At 40.4% G+C, this 18,373-nt stretch overlaps 1 protein-coding gene across 2 annotated transcripts in view; it reads right to left on the bottom strand.

Annotated features, from left to right (window-relative positions):
- The window catches only part of RNF43 (ring finger protein 43), an 80,670-nt gene extending 67,272 nt beyond the window's left edge, over window positions 1-13,398 (bottom strand). The window contains exons 1-2 of one of the 2 annotated variants that reach the window (XM_006889241.1): window positions 13,053-13,398; window positions 11,325-11,957 (exon numbers count right to left, since the gene is read on the bottom strand). In XM_006889241.1, the coding sequence (XP_006889303.1) occupies window positions 11,325-11,576 (252 nt within the window). In that variant the 5' untranslated portion in view covers window positions 11,577-11,957; window positions 13,053-13,398. Of the gene's footprint in view, window positions 1-11,324; window positions 11,958-13,052 lie in introns of those variants that run through there. The other variant, XM_006889242.1, reaches the window with a different exon arrangement.
- Window positions 13,399-18,373: the final 4,975 nt, after the last annotated feature.

The raw sequence follows: 18,373 nt of genomic DNA, 5'->3' as shown, positions 1-18,373 counted from the left end.
TTGTTGATGGGCATTTAGGTTGTTTCCAACTCCTGAAGGCAAGGATTCTGATGCCCTGTCTCACATACTTTAGAGATGTGACAAGGAGGGACCAATCCTTAGAGAAGGACATCATGCCTGGAAGGGTGTAAGGATAGTGCAGGAGAAGATCCTGGGTGAGATGGATTGACACAGTAGCTGGGGCAATGGGATTAGCTGTGTGGGAGTCAGTGAGATTGGCTGAGATAGGGCAGGGTTCAGAACTATTGTACATGGTTGCTATGTATTTCAGGTGACTCGATAGCACTTAACAACAATAGAAGACATAGAAACAAAATAGGTAGGAGAAAAATCATGAGAGAGGAAAAGAGAATATTGGAGAATAAAGGAGACCTCTAAGAATTAAACACTTTAAAGACAACAGCAAATGTGCACAAGGATTTGAAATTACCTGATAATGCAAAGTAATAGAAAGGAAAGCAGTATCATTTGATCAAGGTTAAGATGGAGTTTTGAAATGGAAAGGAAAGAACTTGAGAAATAGAAGGAAATATCACAAGAGTACTATTTCCTCCTCTATTTTAACTTTCTGCAGCCTTCAGTATGGACTAAGGCTCAATGTTAAGAAAACAAAGATTCTCGCCACTGGACCAATTGGCAGCGTCAGGATGGATGACGAAGAGATTGAGAGTGTTCACAGCTTCAGTTTGCTCGGCTCCACAGTCAACACTCTTGGCACCAGCAGTCAGGAAATCAAAAAGCGTATCGCGATGGGAAAGTCTGCTGTTAGGGACCTCTCAAAGGTACTCAGGAGCAACAGTGTCTCTCTGGAGACTAAGGTGCGCCTGATAGAGGCCATGGTCTTTGCAATCGCTTGTTATGCATCAGAGAGTTGGACAATGACTAGGGAGGACAGAAGGAGAGTGGATGCTTTTGAGCTGTGGTGCTGGAGAAGGGTACTGAATGTACCATGGACTGCCAGGAAAACAAACAGATTCATCTTGGGGAGGATTAAACCAAGCTACTCCTTGGAGGCAAGGATTCTGGGGCTTCGTCTGACATACTTTGGACATGTTGCCAGGAGGGACGGGTCCTTGGAGAGGGACATCATGCTTGGGAGGGTGGAGGGACAGCGCAGGAGGGGAAGACCCTCTATGAGATGGATTGATTCGGTGACTGGGGTAATCAGGATGGGTGTGTCAGAGGCGGTGTGGTTGGCGCAGGATAGAGCAGGGTTTAGGGCTGTTGTGCATAGGGTCGCTATGAGTCGGTAACGACTCGACGGCACATAACAACAACAACAACATTTTAACTTTCAGTACTTTAAAAAGATTATTTTTTAATTAAAAACTTTGAGTGTACCTTGTAAAACATGTAGTACTATTGCCAATGAGAGACCTAAGAACAAAGATGAAGGGAGCTCTGGTGGCCTAGTGGCAAGAAGCTGCACTACAATCCCAGAGGCGTGAGGTTTGAATCCACCCGGTGCTCTGCTGGAGAAGAAGGGACCTCCTGTATCAATCAGATCTGATATGACAGTATATAATAATAATAATGATAATGATGATGATGATGATTATTTCTTAAAAAGAACCAAGATGAGGGATCAGTACTAGGACAAAAATGCATGAAAGCCTGGCCTCAATGTCCTTGCACAGCCATCAGATTAAGCCGAGGCAAGGAGCATTATTTTAGAAACTTAATGATTAAATAAATTCGGGACACATTGTCAAGGGCCTCTCCCCTTGGTTAAGGCATATTTAGACTGCAATGCAAATAAAAATCCAGTTAAACTGGTCCTCATGAAATTATGCATCCTCTGAATTAATTGAACAAAATGTTAAAGAATACTTAATTTCCCAAAACTCTCTGGAAATCACAGAAAACAAAAGCTACTATAATTTTTAAAATCATGGACTCATGCCTTCACATTTTTCACTAAACAGCATTTGGAATTTTATAAAGACCTGATCGCATCATTGAAGACAATCTTAACAGGCAGCTACAATAATTCACAGACATACACCAAACCACACCTAATCCACTGCTGACCAGTCAGTCAGTTCAGGCTCCTTGCCACCCTCCATCCGCGGGATTCCAAGGAGACTGCCTACCTTTCTCCTACAAGGCAAAAGAAGGATTCAAACTGCCAACCTTATAGTTTGCAGTCCTATATGCTAGGAACCTCAGCGTTCCTGTTTGCAGTCCTATATGCTAGGAACCTCAGCGTTCCTTAGAAGGATACACAGAATTATTCAAAATGACTCAAAGTCAGTGTAAACAACTTCCTTTAGATTTTTACATAAGGGTACAGCTATAAACTAAGAAAACGAAAGTGGATCAAAGCACAGTTCTAGGAGATACAAACAAATCTTCAGTTAATCGAAGACTTGGGTGAAGTCACACTTGAGTATGATAATGTGCAGTGTAGTCTGAAAAGGAACAATCAGCACAGGTTCTAGATGCATAAACCATGTGTCTCTAACATCCTAGAGTCTTCTGAAGGGACTAACCACATAGCAGATAAAGAAGAATGTTGTTGTTTGTTGTGTACCCTTGAGTCAGAACCGACCCATGGTTGATCCTCCTGTGGGTTTTCAGAAGCAGTTAATTGTGAGGGAGGAGATGGCCCATCCTTCTCCAGCAGAGCAGCTGTGGCCTTGAACTGCGTGCCTCTGGGATTAAAGTGCAGCTTCTTGCTACTAGGCTACAAGAGCTCCCTAAAGAAGAAAGCTGTTGTTGTTGTTGTTAGGTGCCATCGAGTCACTTGTGACTCATAGCGACCTTATGTACAAGAGCCCTACCCTGCTCTATCCTGTGCCAACCTCACTGTCTCCAACACATCCACCCCAATTATCCCAGTCACACTGAATCAAACCACCTCATAAAGGGGCTTCCTCTCCTGCACTGTCCCTCCACCCTCTCAAGCATGACGTCCTTCTCCAAGGATTGGTCTCTCATTGCAACATGACCAAAAATCAGATGAAACTTCAGAATCCTTGCCTCCAAAGAGCTGCCTGGTTTAACCTTCTCTAGGATGAACCTGTTCTTTCTCTTAGCAGTCCATGGTATATTCAATACTCTTCTCCAGCACCACAGCTCAAAGGCATCAATTCTCTGTCTATCCTCCCAGGTCATTCATTGTCCAGCTCTCTGATGCATAGCAAATGATTGCAAAGACCATGGCCTGTATCAGGCGCACCTTAGTCTCCAGAGTGACACCATTGCTCTCTAGCACTTTGGCGAGGTCCTTAATAGCAGACTTTCCCATCACAATGCATCTTTTAATTTCCTGGCTGCTGGTGCCAAGAGTGTTGACTGTGGAACCAAGCAAACTAAAGCTGTTAACAATACCAATCCTTTCACCATCCATTCTGATGCTGCCAATTGGCACAGTGGTGAGAATCTTTGTTTTCTTGATGCTGAGCTTCAATTCAAGCGCTTCAGGTCCTCCTCAGTTTCAACAAGCAGAATTGTGTCAGTTGCATAATGCAGATTGTTGATGAATCTTCCTCCAATCCTGATGCCACATTTCTCCTCATAGGTAATATAAGAAGAAATTTTTTAAAAGAAAATGGTCTTTCAGGAAAGACTATTATTAAAAGTTAATACTTGCCATGGACTAAAGATTGACTAACAAATGATAAACAAGGACCAATACTGTAAGTCTCCATAGATTAACATTATGCTAGTGCCCCTGCAGACAGAAAAAGCCTACGTGCGACAGGGAAGGCAAAAACTCTAAAAGTTGCCAAATGTGCAAACCATCTACTGTTTAGCCTGGAAAGCCTTGCAGAATAATCAGACACAGTGAAATTCCCTCTTGACAAAGTACAGAAACAATACTTCTAATATAAAGATGGGCTCAAAGTTAATAGTTTTTTCCTTTACGCAAACATATTTTACATAGAGCTTTATTGTTGTTATGTACCATCGAGTTGCCTGTTACTCATAGCAACCCTATGTTCAACAGCCTGAGTTCGCTTTTCTCTTTAAAAAAAAATCTTTCATTGTTATACAATGCCCCCACCACCAAGTCCACAGTCCACTTTACTATGCATTTGTTTTTGTGGAATCTTGTTATGAAAATAATACCTAATCATATATTCCTTTTAAACAGTTCTCTCCTTTTTCTGTTTTAATGCAGTATACATTATTTATCCTTTCTTTTCTTCGTTTCCCTCAATCCCAAGATCAGTCCCATTTTATGATAGTGGCACTATTCAATATTTGTCCTTTTGTGACTGAGATATTTCACTCAGCATAATGTCCTCCAGGGTCACCCATTTTGTATAATATCTCATGGGTTCCTTTTTTCTCAATGCAGCATAATTTTCTATTGTGTGAATATATCAGAGCTTCTCTATCCATTCGTTTGTTGATGGGCACTTGGGTTGTTTCCAACCTTTGCTATAGTGAACAAAGCAGTAATAAACATGGGTGTGCATATATCTGCTTGGGTGGTAGTTCTGGTTTCTTTAGGATATATTCCCAGTAGTGGAATTGCTGGGTCAAATGGTATTTCAATTTGCAACTTTTTGAGAAAGCGGCATACTGCCTTCCATAGTGGTTGCACTATTTTACACTCTCACCAATAGCGAATAAGATTTCCAGTTTCTCCACATTCTCGCCAGCATTTGTTGTTTGCGGAAGATGTGTAGAGGATTAAATGCAAATCCTTATGCACTTGCTGCAGAGGGTCAAGGACTGCAGCCTTCAGTATGGACTGAGGCTCAATGTCAAGAAGACAAAGGTTCTCACCACTGAACCAATTGGTAGCATCAGGATGGATGGCGAAGAGATCGAGATTGTTCACAGTTTCGGTTTGCTCGGCTCCACAGTCAACACTCTTGGCACCAGCAGCCAGGAAATAAAAAAACATATTGCGATGGGAAAGTCTGCTGTTAGGGACCTCTCTAAAGTACTCAAGAGCAACGGTGTCTCTCTGGAGACTAAGGTGCGCCTGATACAGGCCATGGTCTTTGTTATGCATCAGAGAGTTGGACAATGACTAGGGAGGATAGAAGGAGAATTGACGCCTTTGAGCTGTGTTGCTGGAGAAGAGTGTTGAGGGTACCCTGGACTGCCAAGAAAACAAACAGATTCATCCTGGAGAGGGTTAAACCAGGCTACTCCTTGGAGGTAAGGATTCTGGGGCTTCGTCTGACATACTTTGGACATGTTGTAAGGAGAGACAGGTCCTTGGAGAAGGACATCATGCTTAGTAGGGTGGAGGGACAGCGCAGGAGGGGAAGGCCCTTTATGAGGTGGATTGATTCAGTGACTGGGGTAATCAGGATGGGTGTGTCAGAGTCGATGCAATTGGCACAGGATAGAGCAGGGTTTAGGGTTGTTGTACATAGGGTCGCTATGAATCGCAAACGACTCGACGGCACATAACAACAACAACATGACATTTTAGGGGGACGGGGGAAAATACAATGATATTTTATAAAAGGGACCTTTAGATTTTGCTATCAATTCATCAAGAATTGTGTGTATATATCTCTACCTCCACTGTTATGGAGTCAGTTTTGACTCATAATGACCCTATAGAATAGAGTAGAACTGCCTCATAGGGTTTCTGTGCTGTAAATATTTTGGAAGCAGATTTCCCCATCTTTGCTCCAAGAAACAGCTAGTGGTTTTGAACCACTGACCTTTTGGTTAGTAGCTCAAGGCTTAAACTACTGTACCTTTAAGGGATACTGTTCTATATACTGTTGTATTGTCCCACTTTCTTTCTCTGTTTGGGGAGTGGGGGAAGCCCAAACTTATCTTATGTCCCTCAAAGTATGTACTGTAAATCTTAATTGCTACCTTTCCAAAGTGCTAAAGAGCAATGATGTCAGTTTAAAGACTAAGATGCACCTGACTCAAGCCATCATGGTCTTTTTAATCACTTGCTTTGCATCTGAAAGCTAGTCAATGAATAAGGATGACAAAAGAAGAATCAATGCCTTTTAGTTGTGGTAGCTGAATATCCCATGGAGCTCCAAAAGAACAAATAAAACTGTCTTAGAGATAGTGTGACCAGGCTGCTCCTTAAAGTCAAGGATGGTAAACTTTCATCTCACCTTCTGTAGCTATGTTGTTAGGAGGAACTTGTCCCTGGAAAAAAGACATCATGCTGGGAAAGGTGGAGGGTCAGTGAAAGAGAAGCAGCCCCTCACAAGATGGACTGACACAGTCACTGTAACGATGGGCTCAAGTATATCAGTTTATCAAAGAAGATGAGGACGGCACAGGACAGGGCAAGGGTCAGATCCACTGTTCACATTCATGGGGTCAGATCCTTTGTTTATAAGGTTGCTGCGAATGGTAGTCAACTCAACAGTACCCAACAACAATAATAATATCTGGGATTACAATCCTATTTCAAAATGGGTTTTCTTTGTTATGTTAATGAGGGAACATTGATCTAGGGTGTATCTTGGGCCAATCTCATATAAAGGACAGGAAGAAGCTAGCAGAGATAGGGGAGGAGAGATGCCAAGTCACATGAAGGTCATCGAGAAGCAGATGCTCAAAGAGACGTGGACCTTCTTCCACAGCAGACAGACAGAAGGCCTTCTCCTGGAGCCAGCATCCTGACTTTAGACTTCCAGCCCCCGAAATTGTGAGAATAAATTTCTGTTTGATTCAGCCATCCACTTGTGGCATTTTATTATAGCAGCACTGGGAAACTTAGTCAATCATATTTAACATTTTAGCCTGGGTCCAAAGTCCTTTTATAAAATTAATTTCAAATTGATAAGCTGGAGAAATTTGTGGAGGAAGACACTAGAATACCACTCTGTACTGCTCTGTCTGCTGTACTGTGGGGATTTGCATGTTACTAATGATGCTGGAATTTATGGCCCCAGCCTTTTAAATATCAGAAGGTCACCTATGATAGACAGGTTTTAGTGGAACTACTAGACTAAGACAGAGTGGGAGAAAAAAGACCTGGTAATTTCCTTCTGGAGAAAAAAAAAGGCCAGTAAAAGCCTTATGTATATCAGCAAAACATCGTCTGCTCTAGTGCTGGAAGATGAGTTGCTCAGACTGCAAGGAACTCAAAATACGACAGAAGAGCTGCCTCCTCAAAGTAGAGTTGATCTTAGTGGCTGGATGCAGCAAAGCTTTGTGGACATTCATTTGCTGATGTGGCATGACTCAAAGTGAGAAAGAACATCTGCAAAAATCCATTAATAATTGGAATGTTAGAATGTGGAATGTATGAAATACGAACCAAGGAAAATGGGAGTTGTCGAAATGAAATGGAACATTTAAAGATTGATATCCTAGACATTTGTGAACTAAAATGGACAGGCATTAGCCATTTTGAACAGGACAATCACACCGTCTACTGCTGAGAAGGACAACTTAAACAGGAATAATGTAACATTCATTATCAAAAAGAACATTTCAAGATCTATCCTGAAATGCAACGCTGCCAGTGATAGGACACTAGCCAAATACCTTCAAGAAAGACTAGTTAATACAACTATTGCTCAAATTTATGTATCAACCACTAAAGTCAAAGACAAGTAAAGTGAAGGTTTTTACCAACTTCAACAGTCTCAAAAATGTTCAAACATGCAATGAAAATGCAGTGATAATTGCTGGTGATTGGAATGTGAAAAATGGAAACAAGGAAGATAGGATCAGTAGTTGAAAAACAGGGCCTTGGTGTTAGAACTGTGCTGGAATTGCACAAAAGAATTTTTTGAGACCAATGAACTAGTCATTACAATTTTTTCCCCCAGAAACATGACTATACATGTAAGTCTCATCGGATGGAATAGCAAGGAATCAAACTGACTAGGTTGAGTAAAGAAATGATGGAGAAGTTCAATTTCATAGTCAGAACAAGGGTGGGGGCTAGCTGTGTAACAGACCATTAATAATTGCTCCTATACAAGTTCATGCTGAAGCTAAAAAAAAAAAAATTATAACAAATCTATGAGAGCCAAAACATGACCCTGAGTTGATCTCACCTGAATTTAGAGATAGTTTCAAGAAAAGATTGACAGACACTGAATACTGCTAACGAATTAAGTTGTGGGCTAACAACAAGGATATTATCCATGAAGAAAGTAAATTGTCATTAAAAAGAGAGAAAAGGGAGGGAAAATGGATGTCAGAAGAGACTTTGAAACTTGATTTTGGCCATAGAGGTGCTAAAAGCCATGGAAGGAATGGTGAACTAAAAAACCCTGAACATGATTTCAAAGCTCAACTGCAGAAAACCTAGTAAAGTATTATGATGAAATATGCAAAGACTTAAGAGTTAGAAAACCAAAAGGAAAGAATAGACTTGGCATTTCTCAAAGTGAAAAGAACTTCAAGTAGCAGTACTGAAGGGCTATGAGTAAATTACTGAACAAGGCAGAAAGTACTCAAAGACAATGGGAGGGCTGCTCAGAGTCACGTTACCAAATGAGTTGTTAAAGATGCAATCATTTCAGGAGGCAGCATACGATCAAAACCCGGTTGTACTGAAGGAAGAAGTCCAAGCTGCACTGATGGCATTGGTGAGAAACAAGACTCCAGGAACTGATAGAAAACCAACTGAAATGCTGCCACAAATGGATGCAGCACTAGAGGTGCTTATTAAACAATGTCTAGAATTTAGAAGATAAGCTATCTGGTCAACTAACTGGAAGAGATTTGGATCCATTTCAAAGAACAGTGGTTCAATAGAAAGCGCAAATCACCAAACAGTGCCATTAATATCATAAGCAAGTAAGATTGTGCTGAAGATAATTAATTCAAACCCAGTTGCAGAAGAACAACAACAGGGAATTGCTGAAAACTCAAGCCATACTCAAGAAGACATGGAAAGAACAGTATCATTGCTAATGTCAGATGGATGTTGTCTGAAAGCAGAGAGACATTAAACTGTGTGTATCTTAACAAATTATGGATCAGTCTGTAAAAAAATGGGAATTCTAGAACACTTAATGTGCTTAAGCAGAACTTACACACAGATTAAAAAGCAATTCCTCAAACATAAATGTGGTTTAAAATCGAGAGAGGTGTGCATCAGGATTGTGTTCTTTGATTAAATTTATTTAATAGGTATGCTGAGCAAATACTCTGTGAAGACAGACTGTGTGAAAGACATGCCATCAAGATTGGAGGTAGACTCATGAACCATTTGTGATATGTAGAAGACACAACTGTGCTTACTAAAGTGAAGAGGATTTGGAGAAAATATGGATGAATACTAACAAATAGAGACTTCAGTATGGATTACATTTTAACATAAACAAAAATCTTCACAACTAGACTAATAACCAATATCATGATAAATGAAGAAAAGACCAAGGCTGTATTTCATTATAAGTAGTGACACGTAGCAGTCAAGAAATCAAATAATGTACTGCATAGGGTAAATCTGCTGCAAAAAGATTTCTTTAATAAAAGTGTTAAAAAGCAGAGATGCCACTTTGAGGACTAACATATGCCTGATTCATTCACTTACTCTTATTTCTGTTGAGTCGTATTTTCAGAGGCTGCAAATTGCACAAGAGAAGATCACTCATCTATCTCATGCAGGGCAGCTAGTAAAGTCAAACTGCCTGCCTTTGGGTTGGCAATGCAACTCCTTCCCTGGTAGGCCACTAAAGCTCCCGAGGCCTGATCTAAGCCATGATGTTTTTAATGGCCTCAAAAACCGGACAACGAATGAGAGGACCAAAGAAGAACTGATGTGTTTGAATTTTGGAGTTTGCCAAGAATACTGACTGTATCATGGATTGCCAGAAGAACAAATTCCTCCCAGAAGTACAGCCAGAATGCTCCTTTGAAGAGAGGACAGTGAGACTTTGTCTCACATACTTTGGACCATTCCCTGGAGAAGGACATACTTCTTGGAAAAATAGAAGATCAACAAAAACGAAGAAGATGCTCAGGAGAGAGACTGATAGAAAGGGCTCAAAGACAGCAACCCTTGTGAAGATGGCATAGGAGCAGCAGTGTTTCCTTCTGTTCTACATGGGGTCATATAATTCAGAACCATGTTGGCAGCACCTAAGAACAAAAACAAAACACTGGAATGGCACATTAAAAAGGTTCAGTTCTACAAGCCCTATATTCACAATAGGCAATGAGCAATTTGGTTTATGCTATGCTATGACCCTAGTCAGTCAATAAATGAGATTCATGAATATATTTGAACTATTTCAGTCATTGTCTGACCAAGCGAAATAAATAAAAAAGAGAGTGTATCAGAACAACAATTGGAAAAGGAAACATTAGGGGTCAAGCTCCTGGAATGGGAGACTCAGAAGAGCGGTGTGCCCTTTCAGGAGTCTGGGAAGGGAGAGTGGATTAATGTCAGGGCTGTGGAAGCACACATTCAAAACTGTGTAGTAGTTTGCCATTTGAGCTAGACATCGTTTTTTCTGACTGTGCCAATTTCTAGAGATTTGGTTGCTACACAACATACATGATGCCCTTGTTTTCTAGTAGGAAGATTAAGTGTCTTGCAAGACACTGGTCTGTAATTTTTTTTTCTATTTTAATTATGATACACTCACATTTTACAAATTTTGGTGTGTTCTGTTTTCTCATCATCTGCTATGACTGAATCAGGAAGAACTACATCAAAGCTCTACATACAACCAGTAGTCTAATGGATGAATTATAGGCAAAAAGACACAGCCTGAAAGTCCAAGTGAATGTGTCTGATGAAATCTGTGAGTCATTAAAAGAAACACTAAGATTGAACGTTTTAAAAATAATAAAATTCTATGTAGACAAAACCAAAGTGATCAATGGGAAGTTTTACAGTTTGTATCCATTTTGTAATTCAGTCTTCTCCATTTTGGTTTTAGCAATAGGGTGCCATCCATAGTGTAAGGCCAGCCATAGCATTCAAGCTTGAATGAATTTTAAAAGTGACACAGTAAGCAAACACGCTCCAAAGGCATTCCACAACCCCAGAGTGCTGCTGACCATTAAAATCTAAGTTAATACTCACTTCAAATTTAAACAGGATATTAAGTACTATCTTCAGATTAATTAAATGCAAGCCCATATATTCCTAATATTAGGGGGAAAGCAGTATTTAGAATAATTACTTGCAAAGGAAAACTCTTAATATGTGTACCTAAAAAGGCAATATAATATCAGAGTTAGAAATAAGCAAGTTACCTTCTAAAATACAAGAATTGCATGTTCTTTTTTGAATATAAGAATTATACTTAGCAGGCCAGTAAAGCAATGTCTTTTAAAAATGGAAAAATATAAAGCCAAGCAATAGAAGCTCTTATACGGTATTTGGTTTGGAAAACAAAAGAAGAAGGGCATGTTTCAAACAGATGGAAAGTGAAATACAGTAGAGCCATCCTTACCTGCATTAATTTTCCTTCTGCTGGAGTTATTTCGGCAACACCAGCAAACACACCCTCCAAAGTGAGGTTCATTTTTCCCGTGGGGTCCATTTTCAAGGGGATCACTCTAATAATAGCTTTCTGCTCTGCTGATCTTTCAGACTCCACCGCTGCGGCCAGTACCAGTCCTGTGCGTCCAAAGCCTGCCTGCACGGTAGCCATCAGCAGCCAGGGCCAGAGGGCAGCCAGCTGCAGCTGGTGGCCACCACTCATGCTACCAGCTGCAGCAATGCACTTCGGCCATACATACTGCTTCCACTAGCTCATACCAAACACAGGCTCCCGGATCCAGACAAATGGGGCTGAAGAATATTTACGCTTCAGTTTCAGAACTCCAAGTCGTAGTTTTGGCCCTTTTTTCTAAAGTATATTCCCCAAAACAGGTGGCATTCCTGATGGAGCAGACAAGAGAGTGTTTTCAGCCCACTTCTGCAGCAGGTATATTGTTTTCTCCCATCTTTACCCTTAGAAGTAAAGACAACACAATTTTTCTTTGGAATTTTCCAACTTTGGTTGAGATTGAATGTCACATCATGATTTTTTATGTCAGATCACTTGGTGTTGGTTTTCCATATGTATCAAGTTGCTGAGCCCCTGCGGAACCCAATGTTCATGAACAAAACAAGGCACCATAAACAGCTGAGATCATGCATCCAAGTTGAGAGTGAAGAATTACAGCTCAGAAAATGAAGAGGTGGCTTTTTGTAAATTAAAAAAAAAATTGCAATTGGTAAATGACTTAGAAACCTCAGAGGATTTTCTTTTTAATGGCGGGAGGAGAGAAAACAATAATAAAACAAAATTGCCGGCCACATCTTGAGGAATGTCCAAAGATGCTACAATATGTATTTCGAAAATGTCTACATTCAACTAACTGTTAGTCTAAGCCCTAGGCCCAGTGAACTTATATAGTTTTCATGAATTTGGTCATATTATTTAGTGTTCCACCAAAATTGCCTATAAGTTAGGGGCTAAATATATATATATATACACACATATATAGGTCTTCACATTTTAAAGATAATCCTGAGCATCACAACCTTTTCCCACTTCGATCACTAAGAAAACATTTGAAAAAGGTTACCTTTCCAATTAGTTATCATAAAATGATATTTAAAGTCATATTTCCATCTCCATTTTCCTTTCTCTCTTAAGGAGTCCAGAGTTTATTCTCCACCTTGAGAATTCCAAGCACTTTGATTTCCCATGAGATGCTTGGAAACGACTTTAGTATCCAGATCTCATAATCTGTAATTTTTTAGGTTCATAAGAAAAACAAAGGGCTATTCCTAACACGTTTTCAAATTCCTTGAGGGGGTGGGGAATTAAAAGTAGGGGGGGTTGGGAGGTGATTAGTCACACGCTCTGAGTAGAACACTCTGAAAAAAGTAAAAATAAGACTGGCTAGAAAAGCCTTGTGCTATTTCTAGGCACATTTGAAAATTTGGATCTTTGTACAAACACCAAGATTTTTAAATGCATACTCCTAAGTAAAAAAGAAAATGTACTTCCTCGACAAAACGCGCTGCGTTCAGAGGTAAGGATAAAAAAAAAAACCTTATAAAGTCATCTAGAGTAAGTGCTGAAAAGCCAAGAAATTGAATGTGAACCTGCTCTATCGATTCTTTTCGTTTTCTGAAGCAGAGGGGAAATGTAAAGAAAAAAATGTTTCAAAAGAAATCTGCAAACCTGTTGCGCTGTCGGGCCCACTGGAATCCACGGGGGTGAAACAAATTCAGTTATGCTTTTAGAGATCGTGCTCAAAAATGGTTTCAACTGCTTAACCCAGTACAGTTCATTCTTCCACCTTCTTACTCTGCAATCAAACCAAGTGCCCCGCACTGCAGGTAGGTGCCGAGAAATTCCGCAGCCTGAAAAAATAATCCATGCAGGTCAAAGGCAGAAATTTACTCCGGGGTGAGAGCTAGTGTCCCCCAAGAACTCTTAAAAAAAACCCCAAAACAACAAACACTTAGGAGAGGTTCCAAAAATAATTTCTGAACTCGTCTAACAGTTCTGTCCCCGAACAGCATATAAAATGATCAAATCTTGAAAGACAGAAGAAGTAGCAAACACATCAGCAACAATTCACTACCAGGAACACAGAAAATCCCAGAGGGAGAAGGCAGTATCTCTGAATCATGGATGGACTTGGAAAGTTCGGACGGATTCCAGTGCTTCTCCCTAGAGGAGGAAGCCTGTGGTTTGTAATTGGTGTTCTAGCTCTGAATCCCTCCCCTGGGACTGCAATCACGCTCTCTACCTGCTGACACAAAGTGAGGGTGGAGCAGCCAGAGGCAACCACCCCCACCCCACCCCCTCTCCTCCTGGCTGGCCCTGGGCACAGGCTTGGGTGCGCGCACACACTTACCCAGACACGTTCATTCGCGCTATCCGCTCTCAGCTCCTCCGCTCCCTCTATTGAGCCAAAGGTGAAATGCACCCAGTCCAATTCTCATCACCCTAAGTAAGCAAACTATCACATGTTAATTGGTCAATCTGTCTTAAGCAGATCCTAAGGATGGCACTTACGACCATATTAAATTTGGCAGATGGTATTTCTGCATTCATATTAGTATATGTTGGAAACACGTCCATAAGACTACAGCAGAACCTAGGTACCCAGGTAGCTGTCTTCCAAATTTCCTGGCCTAGACTGGTGAGCACATCCAAGGTTCTGTTAGCTGGAACATGTAAATTGGTATCCGATTGATTCCTGAGGCTTTATTTTTGGCTAATGCCTTCAATGCAGCTTCAACTTTGTCCCTTTATCACCACTGGTCTTTATCATATGATGGTGGTTGTGTTGTGTGCTGTTAAGAGTCAGAACTGACTCACAGCTCTCTAGCAGGTTTTCAGAGGTCATAAATCCCCTTGGAGATTGCCCCTCCTCCTCTCATGGTACTTCCTGAAATATTTCAGTGCTGACCAGTTCTTTTTTGTACAATGACTGTGTATTCCCCTCCATCTTCATTCTCCCTTTTTATTATTATTATTATTAATTTTAATGAAAATTTACAGAGATTTTGGATTTCTATTCCATCTTCTTTTTATGCTTCCTGGATTAATCAAGATCCTTCCCATAGCGTCTCTCAAAATTGTAACTTGATACTTTATTTTTTTTCAGTTCTTTGAACTTAAGAAACGCCAAATGAATTCCTTTTTTAATTCTCCAATTTCAGCTCTTTGCACATTCCATTATGCTACTTCGCTTTGTCTTCTCGAGCTGCCTTTGACATCTTTTACTTCAGCATCTCTTCCTTTTATTTTAGCTACTCAAGGCTCTAGTGCAATTTTCAGTCTCTTCTGAAATTCATTTTGGTCATTCCTTTCTCCTCTGTCTTTGTAGTCACTTTTTCTCTCTTTACGGATGTCAACTTTGATGTCATCCCACAATCCTCAGGTCTATAATCATGTGTTCAATTCCTCGAATCTATTCTTCAGAGGATTTTTAAATACAGGTGGGATTTAACTAACTGAAAAAGATCTGTATTTGTTCCCATTCTCAAGAAAGGTGACCAACAGAACGTACAAATTATCAAACAATATCATTAATATCACGTGCAAGCAAAATATTGCTGAAAATCATCCAAAAATGGCTAGAACAGTTCACTGACAGAAAACTGCCAAAAGTTCAAGCTGGGTTTAGAAAAGGCTGTGGCACCAAGAATACCACTGTTGATGTCAGATGGATCTTGGCTGAAAGCAAAGAATACCAGAAGAATGTGTTTTATGACTGTTACTGTAGTGTGCCATTGTGTTGGGACCAACTCATAGCTGACCCTCCAGCAGGTTTTCAGAGGCAGTAAAATCACATTGAAGGAGATTGCTCATGCTTCTCACAGGGGGCAACTGGTGGAACCAAACCATGTGCCTTTGGGATAGTGATGCACTCCTTACCACTAGGCCACCAGAGCTCCCTTTTATTGACTATGCAAAACATTGGACAGTGTGGAGCAAAGTATGGCTAATATTGAGAAGAAAGGAAATTTCAGGATATTTAATTATGCTTATACAAAACATATACCTAGACCAAGAAGCTGTTACCTGAACATACTAAAGGAGCACTGCATGGTTTGGAACTGGGAAATGTATACACATTCTTTCTCCTAAATCTGTATGTTGAACAAATCATTCGAGAAGCTATAATTTGGAAAGAAGAGTGTGGCATCAAGATTGAAGGAAGAATCATCAACAGGCTGTGTTGACACATGCAGATGTGCATGACACAACCTTGCTTGCTGAAAGCAAGAGGACTTGAAGCACTTACTGCAGATGATTAAGGACTGTAGCTTTCAATATGGATTGCATTTAAACATCAAGAAAACAAAAATCTTCACTACTGGGCCAGTGGAAAACATCATGATAGCTGGAGAGAAGACTGAAATTGTTCATTTCATCTTGCTTTTCTCTCTCATCAACACCCTTTGCACCAGCAGTAAGGAGATCTGGAGATACATAGCATTGGGCAAGTCCATTATCAAGGGCTTTCCAAAATCTTGAAGAGCAATGATGCCAGTATAAAGACCAAGTTACACTTAATTCAAGCCACAGTCTTTTCAGTCACCTGCTATGCATTTGAGATCTAAGTAATGAATAAGGATGACAAAAGAAGAGAAGAATTGATGCCTGTATGGTGTTGGAGAAGTGTACTGAATATTCAATGGACTACCAAAAGAAAAAATAGATATGTCTTGGAGAAAATGCAACCACAGTGCTCCTTGAAGGCAAGGTTGGTGAAGCTTAATCTCACAGACCTTGGTCATGTTGCTAGGAGAGGCTACTCCTTGGAGAGTGACATCATGCCTGGAAAGGTAGAGGGTCAGTAAAACAAAGTAAGAGGATTAAAAAAGGCAAGCAGGGCCCTTCACGAAATGGATTTACAAAGTGACTGCAGCAATGACAGTCCAAGGGTGTCAGAGATGTTGAGAATGGCACAGTATAAGAGCAGGGTTCAGGTCTGTTATTAATAAGGTGGCTATAAGTCATACCTGACTTGAGGGCATTTAACAACAATACCAGAGCCAACAGGGGGCAATGCTATATAAGTGTCTGAATCCTAACCATACATCTAAGGGAATGAGTTGTCAGTTCTGGGACCTTCAAGGGCAGCTGGCCTAAAAGTCAATGTTCCACATCTTACTTTGGTGAGTTGAAACCAGGGCCTTAACAGCTTGTGGGCAGCCGTCTAAGTAGCAACTATCAGTCTTTTCTTGATAAGAAGAAAGAAAAGATGTACTTTACAAAGATGTAAAGAAAATCAGTCCAAAGGACTAACAGACCATCTGAATCTCAAGGTGAGGTTCTGAACTTTGAACTTGAGATTAGAACGTGATGGTGGTTAGCTACCACCACTGAACATTCTCAAAGGGATCACACTATAATACCCTGAATAGAGAGTGTGAGTATGTGTGTGTGTGCCCACGCATGCATACATGTAGAACAAAACTAAAAAATGTAAAAATAGTCATGCATATAGTTCAGCTGACTCTGGTGGACCACCTCCGTCCCAAGACTTAGTCACCTTCAAACATGGAACAAAACTCATTCCTATTGTTTAACTTGCAGTCAAATAACATCAAGGAGGAATTAACTCATTAGAATTACCAAAGCCTAAGGTCACCGCACTGGGAAAACCTGCAATTAGGGACTTCTCCAAATTATTGAAGAGTAATGATGTCAGTTTAAGGACTAGGGTGCGTCTGATTTAGGCTATAGTTTTTCCAATCACTTGCCATGCATCTGAGAGCTGGACAATGAATAAGGAGGACAGAAGAACTGCTGTCTTTGAGCTGTGGTATTAGAGAAGAGTACTGAATGGCCCATGGGTGGCCAAGAGTACTGAACGGCCCATGGGTGACTAAGAGAACAAACTGATATATCTTGAAGAGGGTGCAGCCAGAGTGCTCGTTGGAGGCAAGAATGAGGAGGCTTTGCCTCCCATACTTTAGGCATGTTGCTAGGAGGGGCTATTTCTTAGAGAAGGGCATGATGCTGGTAAGGGTGGTGGGTTGACGAAGGAAAGGAAGACCTACAAGCAGGTTGGCTGACACAGTGACTACCACAATGGGCTCTTGTGTGTCAGGAAGTGTAAGGATGGCACAGGATAGAAAAAGGTTCAGATCTTTTGTTCATAGAATTGGTATGAGTAGTACACAACTTGATGGCACCTAACAACAACAACAAGGTCAAAAGAATAACCGTTGTCCAAAAATAAAGCCCCAAAGGCTAGAGTGCGTAGCATAGAAGAACCAATGGAAATAAATGAGAATTACGTTGTTGGGAAAGAGCAATGACACTGCGAGTACTGTAATTTTATTATAACCAAAATGTGTACAAATGATAAAATGAAAACCAATTTGCTTTGTAAACTTCCATTCAGATTATATACGCACATGGAAAAGATTTACACTGGGTGGGGATGTCGTGTCACAGATTCTGCTCTCAACCTCATACCAGATGGTGGTATGAGGAAATAAAGTTTGTGGGTTTGTTTTTTAAAAAAACAAAGAAACCTAGGAGATAAAAAAACAGAACACAATACAATTTCCTAAGTTCAAAAGAGATTCCTACTACTTCCAGATTGTTTATAAGTGACATCAAGTTAGCCGTACTTAACTGATTTGTTGCCGACTTACATCTTCTACCTCAGGAAAGACTGTTTTATGTGTATTTTTCTGTTCTTACTAATATAAACTCGGTGTTGTTGTTGTTGTTGATTGCCTTTGAGCAGAGCACGACTCATAGCGACCCCATGAACAAAAGGCCTAAAGCTCCCTACAACCATCAGCATTTTTCAAAGTTCATGGAGTTTCCGGCAGCATGTTATTTAACAAGTGGATGACACTCCTGTTTCCAAACTAAACTCAACAGCTCATTTCTAAACTGTGCTGCCAAGAGTTTTCAGATCAGATTTATGTCAGAAGTGTAGCATCCAACCTGTTGTTTTTTCTTCTCATATCTTTAGGAGGTGAAGTAATACTATGGATCAAGACCTATGCTTTCAATGT

This window comes from Elephantulus edwardii, unplaced genomic scaffold (assembly GCF_000299155.1).
Source record: "Elephantulus edwardii isolate Elephantulus edwardi_28Jun2011 unplaced genomic scaffold, EleEdw1.0 scaffold00077, whole genome shotgun sequence".
Classification (NCBI taxonomy): Eukaryota; Metazoa; Chordata; class Mammalia; order Macroscelidea; family Macroscelididae; genus Elephantulus; species Elephantulus edwardii.
Note: the sequence above shows the minus strand (reverse complement) of the source record. Positions and strands in the feature narration are given on the sequence as shown.